Source organism: Nannobrachium achirus (genome assembly GCF_963921795.1).
Source record: "Nannobrachium achirus genome assembly, chromosome: 3".
In the NCBI taxonomy this organism is placed as follows: Eukaryota; Metazoa; Chordata; class Actinopteri; order Myctophiformes; family Myctophidae; genus Nannobrachium; species Nannobrachium achirus.
Window position 1 is genome coordinate 10,583,832 of NC_137812.1, and position 16,613 is coordinate 10,600,444.

The following is a 16,613-nucleotide window of genomic DNA, read 5'->3' on the forward strand; positions in this document are numbered from 1 at the left end:
GTTTTTGCCAGAATTAAAATAATAGTAGCTGTTTTCAGTGGTTGCATAGACATTTATCATGTTCTTTTCATGAAAACATGCTCACCTAAACAATCAGAAAACATGAACAAATTCAATGCGTGTCTGAATTCGACACTGAGCCTGTTTGTCAATTACTCACCGCCAGTATGCAACCCTGCGTACTGGCTGCGTACTAACGTACTAACGTTCGTGCGCGTGCACGAACGTTAGAGAATGGGCACGCGCGTGCACGGTAACGTGCGCATTGCTTTTAGGGTCCCGGTTTTAGGCAACCGTGTTTTGCGTCCCGGTTTGAGTGGCTGAAAATAGACCCAATATATCGCTGTAGTTGTACAGTGCTGCGTGTCCGTGATGCATTGTGAGCTCATAGATTGGCTATTTCCAACGCCTATGGATATTATGGGTCCAGCTTGTCCTGTGTGTGTGTGTGTGTGTGTTAAATATCGTTATAACGGCGATATTTAATGTCTGTTTGGAGAACAGGCGTGTCCCTGAGTCGTGGAAGGGCGCGCTCATTCACAGGATCCCCAAAAAAGACAATATCCCGGACAATCCGTCAACTTGGAGAGACATTTCACTATTACCTACCATCTATAAAGTGTTCATGAAATGCATCCTTGCCCGAATCCTCCCGTGGCTTGTGGACGAAAATATACTATGTCCCAAGCAAAAGGCCTACATCAATCGACAAGGCATGAATGAACATGTGTTCTGTCTCAAAACAGGAATTGACGATTTTAAACACGGTTCTAGTGAATTCTTTGCCGTTTTTCTAGACTTCCGTGATGCATTTGGCACATTAGCACATAATGTCATGGTAACAACACTTGAGGAATTCCACCTACCACAAGTTTATATCGACATTGTTAAAGATGTGTATACTGGGTCATTCATACAAGTTATCTGTGGTAAACATCTCACAGACCCCATTCCTCTACAAGTAGGAATTAAAACTGGCTGCCCTTGGAGCGCTGTCAACTTTGTGTTGGCACTGAACCAGTGGTTAAAATGGCTGTGTATGTGTGCCCCTGCCAATGCTATTTCCCCTAACCCCGTTCAGGGGTATGCAGATGATGTCCAGATAGCCTCTAATCAAGGAGCAGTAGTAAAGAACATGCTCTCCAAAACTGACACATTTCTAGAGTGGTCAGGGTTAGAGGTGAAAGACTCAAAATGTGCAGTACTCTATGAAAGGCGGAGCGGGGGAAACCGCTGGTATCATTCTAGAACAGATACAAAAACTGACTTCACCATTTGCAATAAACCCATTAAAGTCTATTCACGTCACGAGACTTACACATATCTGGGTCATAAGTTCAATGTGGCAGGAGAGTGGAAAGTTCAGGTGGATGAATTAATGTCTGAGTACTCCAGTAGGCTAGATTTAATCCATACATCACCCCTGCCACTTATCATGAAACTGGAGGCAGTCAGAGTAATCGCATTGGCCAAGGTGCAACATCTTTTCTCCAATGTACATGTTCCACGAAAATCACTATGTGATCTGAATGATAAAACTGTACACTTAGTGAGACAATGGACTGGTCTTAACACACACACAACACGTGACATTATATTTCACAGCAAACGTGAGGGCGGTCTCGGTGTTCCCAATTTTGAATGGTCATATATTGCTACAAGGCTCTCCCATTTGTTAAATATGTTGAACAATGATGACCAGTATGTGAGAGAGCTTGCACGTTCTTCTCTGTTTTTGGACCTAAAACGACGCAAGGTCCCACTGGCATGTGGCTCAGATCCTAACTTCCTAGGCTTCAAGAGGAAGCTCAGTGGAAAGCTGGACAGTCGCTGCCCCGGTTTCGGTGCATGGTCAGATTGGCCAGACTTAAATGATCTGTGTTGCTGGGCGGATGTTACCTTGGAGTGGGTAGGGCCTAACTCTGAGGTGATGGCTGTCTCAGAGGACTTTATATCTGACCCCAGTATCTCTGTCAGAGCCACTATGACTGTGTGTGGAACAGAACACCAACTTCCACTAACTAATGCCAGAGGCCGCCTCCTATGGGCACAACAGCAAAGGCAACGGCAGCATTGGACTGAACTGAGACTGCAGGGCAAGACTGCATGTCTTCCTGCTGCTGACCATTCTGTATCTCACTCAGTGTTCAAAAATGTTGCCATAGACGAATGTATTGTTGTCTTTACTCTGAAAGCGAGGTTGCAGGTTTTACCATCTAAACTTAACCTCTCCATCTGGTTTCCAGGCAATCATGCTCCTTACTGTATACATCATGGTCACGAACAAATAGCTGAAACCATGTCCCACATCTTAAATGGGTGCCATGTATACAGGGGACTCTACATAAGTAGGCATGACAGAATAGTGGATTTGATATCAAAAGATATCTCATCCATCTTCAGGTCCTCTATTATGCTATATAAGCATTCTACTGTGAAGCCGAGCATGTTTAGCCTTTGTAATGATGATTCTGCGTTCTCTAACATTTCAGCTAACACCCCTGATGTCATTGTTGTTAATGAAACCCATAGGGAGGTGTTTATTCTCGAGGTCGGCTGTACCTTTGACTACAGCTTAGAGGAAGCTTTCTTAACCAAAGTGTTAAAATATCATCCGCTAGAGCAGACCATCGCTCAGCTAGGCTACAGATGTAAACTCTTGGTTTTTATCTTTGGGAGCCTAGGGCATGTGCACAAGCTGGTTGTAAGGGGCCTTCAAATGGCCGGCCTCCCCAAAAGGAGAGCCAAACAATTAGCAAGGTACTGCTCTGTATCAGCTATTATAGGAAGTCGCTCCATTTGGAGGAGGCGTTGTTATCTTTACCCATGATTGTTGTCTGCTGTGCTTGACATCTATGCCAACAGTATTGTGTGTAACAATGTTCTGCCCTACCTGCACTTTGTAACTGGCAGTTTTCCTTGATTATCTGACTGCACTGATATTGTTTATGTCCTTTGTACGAGGAATTCTTGTACTTCTGCTTATGTGGACATAAATAAACATTTCAAATGTGTGTGTGTGTGTGTGTGTGTGTGTGTGTGTGTGTGTGTGTGTGTGTGTGTGTGTGTGTGTGTGTGTGCGTTTGTGTGCATGCTTTCCGATGTGATTCCACACTTGTTTTATGTAGTTATGCTATGCAGTGTTACACACTTGTATTCGCTGTAGTTAGTGTTATTGATTCTAAATGTCGGTTTGGTAATATCTTTGGTTAACCCATTAATAAGACCTGGAATTATTTTATACTTTAGCTGTTGAGAAATATTCAGATATACAAGCTCACAGCGCTGCTTGATTTTTGCAAATCTTTGAATACCGGTACATATTTTTCAAAGCAAACTTTTGTAACTCAAATCTCTGCTTCTGGGTGGTCCCTGGAACAACATATTTTGAGATGGGGGTCCACGGCCAAATACATGTAATTTTGGGGGTGAATGACATGAAAACGTTTGAGAACCACTGATTTAGAAGAAGGATTTAGAAGACATTTATAGAATCGGGTCAAAAATATTCAAAGACTTGCACTTAAAGGGCCAGTTCACCTCTGGGACAACCAGATCTTATTTTATTGTTGTTTGGGAAACGATCAACACAACAGTACAATACAAAGCATCATATGATGCTTTGTAGCATGATATTGCATCATACGATGCGTCATAGCATTTGTTTGAGCATGCTGAAATACAAAAATATCTAAAAACACAGATTGAACCCAGAAAATAACTCGGGATTTGGTTGATCGTGTCCCAAAACAACAATAAAATAAGATCTGGTTGTCCCAGAGGTGAAGTGGTCCTTTAATGTTCACCATCTTTCAAAAATAGCAGATCTACAAGCTCGCAGCGCGGCACTCGGTGCCGCGCTGCGAGCTTGTATATCTGCTATTTTTCAATGGTTAAAGCATAAAACGTGTTCTGTGGCCGTTCTCCCAGAGGCAACGGCTGATCAACACCAGCGAGACGCGCATGGTGGTCACGCGCATCACAACCAACGGGGACTCGGACGTTGCGGCGTCCAGGGCGCTACAGGAGAGGCGGGGCCTGGAGAACGGGATGGGCGGCGGGGCCGAGAGGGGTCTCAACGGGAGGTGCCGGGTCCAGGGGCTGGACGCCGGCGGGAACAAGACGGAGAACGAAAACGACGACAACGAGAACAACGAGAACGGCGAGGAAGGCGAGGGCGAAGAGGACAAGGACGGCCCTCTGGTGCCTTTCAGAGCTCCAGGTGACACACGCCGTTCCACTTCCATACACTAGGGGGAGCACACGTGACGACACAGTGCATGGCTAGGGTTGGGATCCTTTGGGATTTTAACGATTACGGTTCCTGTTAAGAGCTGGAACCACTTTAACCATTATTTTATGCTTTAAAGGGGTACTGTCACCTAAAGGGGTACTGTTGCTTTAAAACGTCATCTTAAAATATGAGTTAATATTTTACTGTATTGTTGGGGGGGCGAGGGGCATATTACATTGTGACATGAGTTTCAGACTATTTCAGACTCTTTTCAGAGAGACCACGTGACCTACATACTACTATAATTCTGGGGCGTGTCAGCGGGCCTTTAACTAAAATAGCAGCTCTGTAAGCTCACGCTGCGAGCTTGTATATCTGCTATTTTTGAAAAATCGTGAAATTCTGGTCCCACCTTAATTTACAGTATGACAAAATAAAGCCATAATAAGAAATAATGTGTTGGTGATTAGAACTAACATATTTTTATTAGACAGAAACAAAGACAGAATAAGACAGAATAAAGCCATAAGCCTGTCATAATCAGTGGTACAGTGTTTTGACACACGTGTATGGTGGGGTGCTTTCAGCTATGTCATTGCTGTGCGTCAGTTATTATTGCCATATTTGGGAATACTTCAGTCACAAACAGATAGACAAACAGATTTAAGATATAGAGCATCGCAGCGGAAGTGGATGCCTGGGGTCACTTTCACTTTCACCATTCATTTTCGCCATAGACTTTTACAAAAACATTTATAACAATTATGTTAAGCCTCGAACCAAGCCATCCAGGATGGAGGTGAATCATGATCATATAACCTTTTTTTCTATGAAAAGAACATTTTGAAAATCGCTAAACAAAGGGTAGTTATTAAATGTAGTATATCAAATAATGTAATATTAAAATATGTTTTCACATAGGATCAAAGGTTATATGGTCATGATTCACCTCCATCCTGGATGGCTTGGTTCGAGGCTTAACATAATTGTTATAAATATTTTTGTAAAAGTCTATGGCAAAAATGAATGGTGAAAGTGAAAGTGACCCCAGGCATCGACTTCCGCTGCGATGCTCTATAAGGGAAGGGCTGTAGCATACGCGACGCGTGTATCAAAACACCGATCCACTTCCAAGGTTGGACGCCCCACTTGTTGGTGGCACCAAGTGGCACCTGGTGGGGACGCTGTCATCGCTGTCAGCGCGTTACTTTAACATTAAAACCCGACGCGTTATCACGACGATATTATCACTATAGACATGCTCTAGTGTGAAAAATTTATTTTTAATTTCACAGCGCCTTTAAAGAGGTGGTGCCATGATTCCCCCCCCCCTATAAAACATGATTATCAGGTATTATGATTATACTAGGAGGAAGATTTTTTCCAAAAAAGTATACAGAAAGAGTTAGAATTGGGTTTTTATGTGGACACACCCCCAGTTCATTAAGTATGCATGGATGGCATGGTGGGTGGTGACCCAGCTGATATAGCCACACCCCACAGTGTTGGGTGAATGGTAAATAGGGGAGGAGTTGATTCTGTGATGTCATCTTATCTGTGTTTTTTAACTGACACTTTTCACCACAAGGTGGCAGCCTCCAAGAGAAAACAAACAAATACTAAGAGAATACATCATTTCTAAAAAAAAAAACACATAAGGGGGTCTAATGAAATACTTTCAACCTCCTAGACACATGAAAAACAGAAAAAGTACAAAACTATGGCACCACCTCTTTAAATACCAATTGATGCGTATTGGAGTCAATGGCGGCCAAGCGTTGGATATCAGTTGGCGCGTTTTGGCGTCAATGGCGGCCAATGTTTGACTAACTGTTGCACCCCTGCTGTATTCATTACTATCATTTATGTGTTCTTGTCTCCCCCTGGTGGCCGTGGTGCAGCTGGCGTGTGCAACAAGCTGAAGTGGCTGTTCATGTGGCCCCTGTGTTTCCTGCTGTTCTTCACGGTGCCAAACTGCAGCAAGCGGCGCTGGGAGAAGTGGTTCATGGTGTCCTTCATCACGGCCACGATGTGGATCGCTGGCCTCTCCTACATCATGGTCTGGATGGTCAGTCAAAGGAGTCCTCTCACTCACTCACTACCATGTTGACGTCAGGGGTGGGCAACTTTGATGATGGAGAGGGCCACCATATGTTCACGCTCACTCCAGAGGGCCACTATGCATATATAGTCAAAAATAGCAAAAATAGACGATCTACAAGCTCTGAGCTTTGAGCTATTTTTGCTATTTTTGAATTGGAATCCGGAATTATTTTGAGCTATTTGTTAATAGGAATCCTGAAAGAATTGTGTTTAATTTCAAAAGCATTTTTATGTTCTTATGTTAACTTTATGAACTTAAATACAAATACATTGGATATAGCAATAGACTAGTGCTACATCATTAAGCTACTGATATAGACTGAAAGTAATTAAAGCGAGTCATGTTTGCATGGTTGAAATTGTAACAGCTGAAATCAATTCATTAAGTGAAGTTGGGGGCCGCATGTGGCCCCCGGGCCGCCTGTTGCCCATGTATGCCTTAAGTTGTTCTGGATTGCTTAATTTGTACCCATTAAGACCTGGAACTATTTTATACTTTAGCTATTGAAAAATAGCAGATATACAAGCTCACAGTGTGGCACTCGGTGCTGTGGAGCTTGTAGATCTGCAATTTTTTTAAATAAATCGTGAAAATGTTTACACATTTTTGAATATATTTCTTTCAAAGTAAACTTTTGTAACTCAAATTTTGGTTCTGGTGGGTCACTAGAACTAAATATTTGATTATAATTCTAGGTGTCCTTGACGTGAAAAAGTCTGAGAACCACTGACAGAAACATGCGTTTTTCAAAAAAGCAGATCTACAAGCACCTCATGCACTTCTGACATCACGATGATGTTGCAAATGAATGGCCAAGACAGAATTAATTTGCACTGACCATTCTGACATCACAACGATGACTCGACCAGCTCAGCATTCTCAACGGGCCCGGAAATTAAGGCCTGGCCCTTATTACAGGGACCTAACTGGGCCGGCCCCAGGCCCTGTCTGGCCTTACTAATTAGCATACATTTTTTGCCCTACCCGGCCCCAAAACGTCTATATTAAGTCCATATATGGGCAATCCCAGATGATGCCCTGTTAGGGCAACCATCATGATGTCATCAATATTAAGCCCGTATATGAGCAGTGGTGGCTGAGTGGTTAGTGTCCACACCTAGGACTCCGGAGGCCCCAGAGGTCGCAGGTACGATTCCCCACTCCAGCTACCACTGCTCCCCTTCCCCCTTGCGCTCCTTGTGGGCATCACTGGGTTGAGTTCAGCTGGGTCAAAGCTGATAAAAAAAGCAGCTGGGTTGGGCTGCGATATCTGAATTTCCCCCGCGGGATAGTATAGGTATTCATTCATCATCATTATTTTGGAATACAAAAGTGAAAATATTAAAAACACGAAATAATATCGCCATCGGATCCATTTGGAACACAGTTGTTTTTGTTTTTTTCCATTCCTTGAAATGTTTTGAAATTGTTTTCCACCTACAGTAATGATATATGCTTTTTGTCAAATAAAGATGTCAAGTAATTTTGTGTGGAAACCTCAACTTTTCTGGATCCAAATCCAAAAATAGCAAAAGTACCAGATCTAAAAGCTTAAAACCCGGCATTTCACGCCACGTTTCAAGCTTGTGGATCTGCTACTTCTGATGATTTTGTGTGACGCTGTAGTACGACCAAGTAGGGCATTCATTTACGAAAAAACACACAAAGAGATACGAGAGGTTTCTGCTCGACAGCGACGATATGTGTATCATTCATTCGTATGAAGAAATGTCCATGTCCCAGTGGTTGTCTCAGATGTGTGTGTGTTTGCTTTCAGGTGACAGTGATTGGCTTCACACTGGGCATCCCTGATGTCATCATGGGCATCACCTTCCTGGCAGCGGGCACCAGTGTCCCCGACTGTATGGCCAGTCTCATAGTGGCACGGCAAGGTGCGCTACGCACGCACGCACACTCACGCACGCACGCAGACAGGTCACACGCACACACACACCAGTGTTGTTTTTGACAGCAAATTTTGATTTAGTTTTAGTCATAGTCTTTTGAATAAAATGTCATTTAGTTTTATTCATAATTTAGTCACATGAAAAGTTTAGTTTTAGTCTAATTTTAGTTGACTAAATACCATAAGATTTTAGGCGACTAACTCTACAGTTGATTTAGTCGACTAAAATGTATTTTGGCAGGCCTTGATGGCATCGTAATGACTGATTTTACACGTTGTGTGCTGAAACTGCGACGCGCTGTGAGCTTGTGTATATGTTATTTTCAGCACGCAACACCTGAGAGCAACCAAACATAAAATGACTCTCTTCTCCACTAGTCCCTCCCTAACGTTTTAGTCTAGTTTTTTTATTTTGTTGACCTAATTGTCAATATATTTAGTCTTCATTTTAGTCATCACAGCTTAGTTTTTCGTCAGTGAAAAAAATGTAGTCAACAAACATTTTTCATCATAGTTTTAGTCGACAAAATCAACACTGACACACACACACACACACACACACAAACACACACGCACACACACACACACACACACACACACACACACACACACACACACACACACACACACACACACACATAGCTACGGCTAAGATGAGTTGATCGTTCTAGTACCAAACATGCATGTGTGAGGGTCACATTACTTGATCTGCATTCTGCATTCATAACAGTATTCAATAACAGTATTTCATTTATGAAATAAATTGGCCTATCATTGTGTTCATCCCATGCTATATCTCTTTAGTCGAACTTCAAGGAAAAGGTTCGCTCTACTCGTTGTAGGATTGTCGAGGGTTCAGGGTATCTTGGGTGCGGAATTCGAGTAATATGTATGAAGAGAAGTATAAGCCGCACCCACTTGAGTCAATAAGAGTCTTTTTAAATAAAGAAGCAGCAGCAGTAGTCAACAGTGGTGGAAAAAGTACTCACATTCTTTACTTGAGTAAAAATATCAATACTGCAATGTAGAAATACTCCGTTACAAGTATAAGTCCAGAATTCAAAATGTGCTTGATTAAAAGTAAGAAAGTATTGGCATCAAAATGTAGTCAAAGTAAATAAAGTAAAAGTACAAAATGTTTGAAAATGTGGTATAAAATGGGGCTAAAGTGGTTTGTGTATGATTTATATTATAATTTCTATCTGCAAACTAACTAGTAACTAAAGTTTTCAAATAAATGTAGTAAGTAAAAGTACAATATTTGGATCCCAGATGTAGTGGAGTAGAAGTAAAAGTATTGGAAATTGGAAATACTCAAGTAAAGCACAGATACCTAAAAATTGTACTTAAGTGCATTACTTAAGTAAATGTACTTACACCACAATGTTACTTTACAACACTGAGTACAGACGCGTTACGGCTATCAGGCCATCATCAGTGTTACTCTAGGACGGGGGTCAGCAACCCGCGGCTCTAGAGCCGCATGAGGCTCTTTAGCACCACCCTAGTGGCTCCCTGGAGCTTTTTCAAGGGAAAAAAATATATATATATTTTTTTAATATGGTTTCTGTAGGAGGACAAACATAACACAAACATTCTTAACGCTTTCCAATGCTGTAAAATGTGTAGAATAAATATTAAATGTAATGCTCATTATGTATTTGTAGCCTACTTAGTCATTTTGACAGTATAGCTAATATAGACTTTTAATATATTGTCACTGTCGGGCAGAAACCTTGTATCTCCAAGTTTCAAATTTGTATGTTTTTTTCCCCCGCAAAGTAAAGTCCTGCTTCATCATACAAGACTGACACACAAAAGTAGTGAAAACAGCAGATCTACAAGCACACAACGCCTCGCGGTGCGAGGCGTTGTGTGCTTGTAGATCGGCTGTTTTCACTAGTTTAGTTCATTTTGTAAATGATAAATACAAAACAAAGTTTTGGACATACAAGGTTTCCACCCGACAACGACGATATATAAGGCTTTTATAATTTTTTGCGGCTCCAGACAGATTTGTTTTTAGTTTCTTTGGTCCAATATGGCTCTTTCAACATTTTGAGTTGCAGACCCCTGCTCTAGGATCATGGCCTGAGAGTCGAAACGCGTCTGTACTGTTGACTACTGCTGCTGCTTCTTTATTAAAAAAGACTCTTATTGATTCAAATGATTGTGGTTTAAAGGAGTAGTTCACCCCCAAAATGACTTTTTTTCTATTGATTACTCATGCCATGGAGACTAGAGTTCAATAATATTTTTAGTTTTTTGTCGCATTCCTAAGACAAAAATGTGATAACAATAAATGTACCCCCATTAGTTTCGGACGGGTAACGGGTCCCCATCCGGAAACAATAGTCGACTAAAATTAGACCAAAAACTAAACTTTTCAGTCTCCATGGCATGAGTAATCAATAGAAAAAAAGTCATTTTGGGGGTGAACTACTCCTTTAATACTTCTCTTCGTATGTCTTTAGTGGAAGTCATAATTCATTTATTTGTCTGTTGACTGAACCCAGACCTTGACAGCGCTCCTCTCTCCGTCCCTCAGGTCTGGGTGACATGGCCATCTCTAACTCCATCGGCAGCAACGTGTTTGACATCCTGGTGGGGCTGGGTCTGCCCTGGTGTCTCCAGACGCTCTGCATAGACTACGGTTCCATGGTGAGTGCCGGTGCCTCCCATCTCTTCAACTTAAAGCAAGGGTCCTCAGAGTTACTACGGGGGTCCTCCAAATCTTTGTGTGATAGAAACTTTTTTTCTCCTTTTTTATATTAACCACGTGAACCCTAGTGTTCTTATTCTGAGAACTTTATCAAAAAAAATAGCAGATCTACGCGCGAGGCGTTGTGAGCTTGATCTGCTATTTTCAGCAAAGAGCTTTGGTGTAGAGGGGGAAAAGAACAGACTAATAAGTACAGAGTGAAAGGTCATTGAAAGGACAGTGACTCATACTGTCCTCCTAATACAGTGATATTCAACTGGCGGCCCACGGGCCAAATTCGACGCGTGGGGAGTTTTTTTGTGGCCCTGTAACACATTTCATATTCCAATTTCCATTTTGAAAGTTTTTTATAACCATTAACCACAAATAAGGGGCCATTGTGTGCGCAACATGATATCTGTTGTTATGTGCTATAGGTCCTGGACATACAGTATATGTCCATTTTGGTGACATACTGCTTCATTCTGCATTTACGCATTTTGATGTTTGAGAGGATAATATCTGTGCCAGACCTTTATACTGGACAGCCTTTGATTTTGGATTTGAGGAAATAGGAAGTAGGTATTTTAATGTCCTGTGCACCGGACCCTGGAATGGAAGGGTCTTTGAGAAGACTAGTGGAGCCAAGCTGGCATGGTGAAAGTGTTTCCGCTCTGAGAGAGAGAGAGAGAGAGAGAGAGAGAGAGAGAGAGAGAGAGAGAGAGAGAGAGACCCCCTGCCTAATCTAGTTAAATATCCCTGTCCTAATACGTGAGCTGGCCGTGTTTTTTCGATAACTTTTTTCATTTATTTTTAATAATTTGTGGGGGAAATGGAAAAATATTTTAATAGACTGTAGATGAAAACTGAATCTTTACTGGTTCATAATTGTATGTTTCTGTCTTTGTCCCAGGTTTACCTAAACAGCAGAGGACTGATCTTCTCTGTTGCTCTTCTATTGGCCTCAGTATTCCTCACAGTAAGTAGCACGTCCTAGTAAACTACCTCCTGGTTTTCATATCAAGGACACCCACATGTATGTGTACAGTATTAGGCTGCGGCCTATAATTATAATATAATTGCAATACAGATATCCTGGTGTCACAACAGTCTATACAAAGAAAAAAGAAAGAAACAGTAACAAAGACGGCTTTAGAAGTTTCAAGGCACACCTGGACTTGTCTCACAGCGCACCAGTGTTGCCTCAAGTCAACACACCGTTTGGGAAACATTGGTGTAGGGATTAGTCTACAGCAGGGTTCCCCAATAGGCGGCCCGCGGGCCATTTGCGGCCCACAGGGGGCTACTGTCTGGCCCCCACCAACCCCAGTAATAATGGTGGAGCAGCAACAACAATAGTATATTGTCGTTGTCGGGTGGAAACCTCCAAATTTGTACGTTCTTTCGCAAAGTAAAGCCCTGCTTCATCATGCAAGGCCGTCGCACAAAAGTAGTGAAAACAGAAGCATTTTTAAAATGATAACCCTAGTAATAATTCGGCCCTTGGAGAAAACTAATTGGGGAACCCTGGTCTACAGTAAATGTGTAGGGGAACAAACAAGGAACATAACGATTAGATTGGTAGAGAATTTAATTTAATGATACACTCTTTACTGTCTTCACTTAACTTCTTTGACTTGTTTTTGTCCATGTACATGTGCCTCATTTGTCTTTTTCTTTCTTCTTTGTTTCTTGATAACGGTAGTGTTACAAGACACCAGGGTTGTGGCTCTTGAACAAAAAAAGAATGGTAGAGAAAATGTAATAAATTGTTCTTATTTTCATGATTTTTAAATTAAACAAAAACATACTTTTGATATACTCTTTCTTTGGTATAATCTTCACAATAAGCATTCCTCATACAGTAGCCTAAATGCGTTTATTGACAACTTATTTCAATAATTACATTTTCGCTGCTTTCCAAAATATCTGCATTTTGTTTCAAACTGCACTTTGATTATTGATTTTCACTTGAAGCATTTAGAGAAATAAGTGGTACAATAATCTGAGTAGCAGCTTCTTTTGTATATACATCAAATATACAACAATGGTAAAAGGATTGCATTTTCACCCAAAACAACAATAAAAAATAAAATAAAGAAAGTAGAAGATTGAATGAACACAGACAAGACAACCAAAGACAAAACAAAAACAAAACAACAACATATACAGTCAAACAACATATATCCATGTCTATGATATACATATAACCCATTTAGGCCTAACCTATAGTAAGGCCTAAATCAGAAATTAGCCTACAAAAACAAATATGTTGCTACATACTGCACATGTACTGTAAGCCCCTCCCATACACTAAAATGTGTTCCCGGCCTGAATATTAACAGGACAGCACACCCGTCACAGCAAACCCCTCATATCAAAGCTCCAGCAGACCTCATGCGTCCTCATAGTACATCCTCAATCAGAGATGGATTCAAACTGCACTTCTACCAGACTATTAGTCGGGGGCCTAAGGGAGATGACATAATCTCATAATGACGTAATCTCGCGCTAATTAGTCTAAAAGCGCAAAATTTTGCACAGATGTAGCCCAGGGTATGCTCTAATGATTTAGCTAGGGCGCCGGAGTCGGCGACCTTCGGGGTCGCCACAGCGGCCAAATCAAGTTGGGCTCCCATCGACTTTCTATACAGGAGGAAAATACCCAGAAAAACACTTTTTTTCTTGGTATTTAAGTTGGATGTGAGGGGTCTAACTAGGGGTTTGTCATGATGCTGAATCCATTGCAAGCATTTGTTTTGCACAAAAAACATTCCTTGGGCTACAAATGGCCCTAGAAAACGATGGTTTAGTGATGAAAAGTGATGAGTCATTGCTTTTCAGAGTTTTTTGGGTGTTTTCTGGAGCTGTGGCGACCCCGAAGGTCGCCGACTCTGGCACCCTAGCTAAATCATTAGAGCATGCCCTGGGCTACATCTGTGCAAAATTTGGCGCTTTTAGACTGATTAGCACGAGAAAAAAAACCCTAAGGCCTCCGACTAACATGAATGCTCACCCATACATGCATAGTTTTCTGAGGCCATTTCTAACCCAAGGAATGTTTTTTGTGCAAAACAAATGCTTGCAATGGATTCAGCATGATGACAACCCCCTAGTTAGACCCCTCAGATCCTACTTAAATACCCAGAAAGTCTGTATAGAAAGTCAATGGGAGCCCAACTTGATTTGGCCGTTGTCGACTCGGGCGCCCTAGCTAAATCATTAGAGCATGCCCTGAGCTACATCTGTGCAAAATGACGCGCTTTTAGACTGATTAGCGCGAGATATCCTTAAGGCCTCCGACTATATAGAGTCGACGGACGCGAGCTGTCGCCAAAAAGGACACAGAAGTACACAGTATGACTTTAAAACGTCTAACTAACTTTTAATGAACTGACTCGTTGCTTCTCAGGTCCTGGGCGTCCACCTGAACAAATGGACCCTGGACCGACGACTGGGGCTGATCTGCCTGTTTTTCTACGCCGTGTTCCTCTGCTTCTCCATCCTCATCGAGTTCAACGTGTTCATTTTCGTCAACCTGCCCATGTGCCGAGACATCCACTGATCTCCCCTCTGCCGCCCTCTTCGCCCCCCTGGCCGGTGGGAGCGGCCACTACCATAATATCTGGCTGCTGGTCTCGCCCTGGTGCCGAGTCCTCCTACCTTCTTCAAGTAGAAAAAAAAAAAGTAGAGTTCTATATGATTTACTTCGGTGCAATACATACGTACGAGAGCAATGTGGCCAGAGGTTTTTTTTCGGCTCACAGGACTTTGGTTCCGGTGGAGACTGCGGCAGCGTGCCGGGGAGGCCCTGTCTGCTACAAAGGAGACGCCAGACACTCAATAGGACCGCCTGTCTATTGTTGTGCTCTGAACTGAACAGAGGTCAGTGAGGGATGAACTAAACTGCATTAACGTCAATGGTAGGCTACTGTTGGTGAAGAAGCTGCTACTGTAATTATTATTGATCGACTGGCTGAAAGAGAGGGATCACTTACTAATGGCGATTTTGTTTTTATTGCCAATAGGATTGTTTGTTACTCTTTGTACAAGTTTGGTCATAAGCGTTATGATTAAGGGTATTTTTAAGTTAAGGCTGGATTTCTCTGTATATATTTGACGATTATTATCAGCAGTAATATTAGTTGATTCGTGGAATTCTCTCTTGCACAACCGGATCAGCATTGCAAATATGACTGATACATTGACAGTGAATAATAACGTGTATTCTTAGCTTAGCAAAAGTGCAGTGACTTGGCCTGCGCCCACAATGCTTACGTCTCTCTTCCTTGCTCAGTAACAGCCCTAACACGGCTAACATATTGATGTAGCATGTTGTTGTCCTAGCCACAAGTCTACTCCTTTAGCTCTGCACTGAGAGAGGGAATATTTAACACTATCGGTATACAGTCTAGTATTTGCTTTGCTTTGCTTTCTTTCTGCGGACTAGGGCTGTCACGACAACGCATTTTACATGACGATTAATTGTCACTCAAATAATTGCGATTAACGATTTAATTGTGTTTTTGTCGTTGACAATTACATTTCTGTTTGGCTTGTAGGCTTTGAAGTTGCACATGGTAGATATGACACATAATATACAAAGAAATTGCTGACATATTTGACAACTTTATACTTGAAAAAGAACCTTGATAGTGGAAATAGCCGATCTACAAGCTCACAACGTGTCGCGATGCGACGCGTTGTGAGCTTGTAGATCTGCTATTTCCACTACTTTTTGACTTTTTTAAAAATATATGAACATTTTTCAACATGGAAACGATTATGAAAAATAATCACGATTATGTCAAATAATTGCGATTAGACGATTATGTAATAATTGTGACAGCCCTACTGCGGACATATCGACGTTTTTTTGTTTTAGTTTTTTTTGTGTGTGTGGGGTGGGGTGGGGTGTATTTTTCTTCGGTATAGCCCAAATAAGAAAGGGATCTCCCTGGGACTGAAATCCAGCACTGTCACTTTATTGATTAGAGGTTATTATTACCGTTATACAGCATCTATAGGTAGTTTCGTCATGTAACTACTGACTTTAAAGTTTCTAGTCTTGTACTATAGATTAAAAAGAACACGTTTATAGTCTCTGCGTTGAGTACAACATTGCTACTTCTTAAAGACAAAATTATTTTTTAGAATAAGAATAAGAGTTGTACACTGTCAACAAATAAATGTGGGCTGAGGTATATGAGTGTGTGTGTGTGTGTGTGTGTGTGTGTGTGTGTGTGTGTGTGTGTGTGTGTGTGTGTGTGTGTGTGTGTGTGTGTGTGTGCGTGCGTGCGTGCGTGTAATCTGTCACAATCTCAAGAGGAACCAAGGACACCACTGTTACAGGGAAGACATAATCATGATTTATTTATGAATTAATTTATTCAAAGATAATGTCTAACCCCCGGTTTCAGCTCTTTGGCTCGCGCGTATGATGTTTTCAAGTCCTCTGTACAATTGTACTTTACCTAATATAATCGAAATACTGGGAACTGACTTGATGTTGTTTATATTTAAGAATAGAACTTTATAATTTATAAGTTTTGTATAGTTCAGAGAGATGTTGCAGCATTTGTATATTGTATATATATAAAAAAAAGAAAGAAAAAGAACTGGACTTTTTGCAGATGATTCAAGGTACAGTATGTTACCTCGTCCGGTT

The 16,613-nt window shown here is 41.5% G+C and overlaps 1 protein-coding gene across 1 annotated transcript in view; it reads left to right on the forward strand.

Moving 5' to 3' along the window:
- Positions 1-14,510, forward strand: part of LOC308281976 (sodium/potassium/calcium exchanger 3-like) — a gene marked incomplete at both ends in the record, with an annotated part of 137,093 nt that extends 122,583 nt beyond the window's left edge. The window contains 6 exons of the mRNA XM_080722325.1: positions 3,931-4,222; positions 6,136-6,302; positions 8,116-8,230; positions 10,793-10,905; positions 11,859-11,924; positions 14,358-14,510. Of these exons, the coding sequence (XP_080578451.1) occupies positions 3,931-4,222; positions 6,136-6,302; positions 8,116-8,230; positions 10,793-10,905; positions 11,859-11,924; positions 14,358-14,510 (906 nt within the window). The remainder of the gene's footprint in view (positions 1-3,930; positions 4,223-6,135; positions 6,303-8,115; positions 8,231-10,792; positions 10,906-11,858; positions 11,925-14,357) is intronic.
- Positions 14,511-16,613: the final 2,103 nt, after the last annotated feature.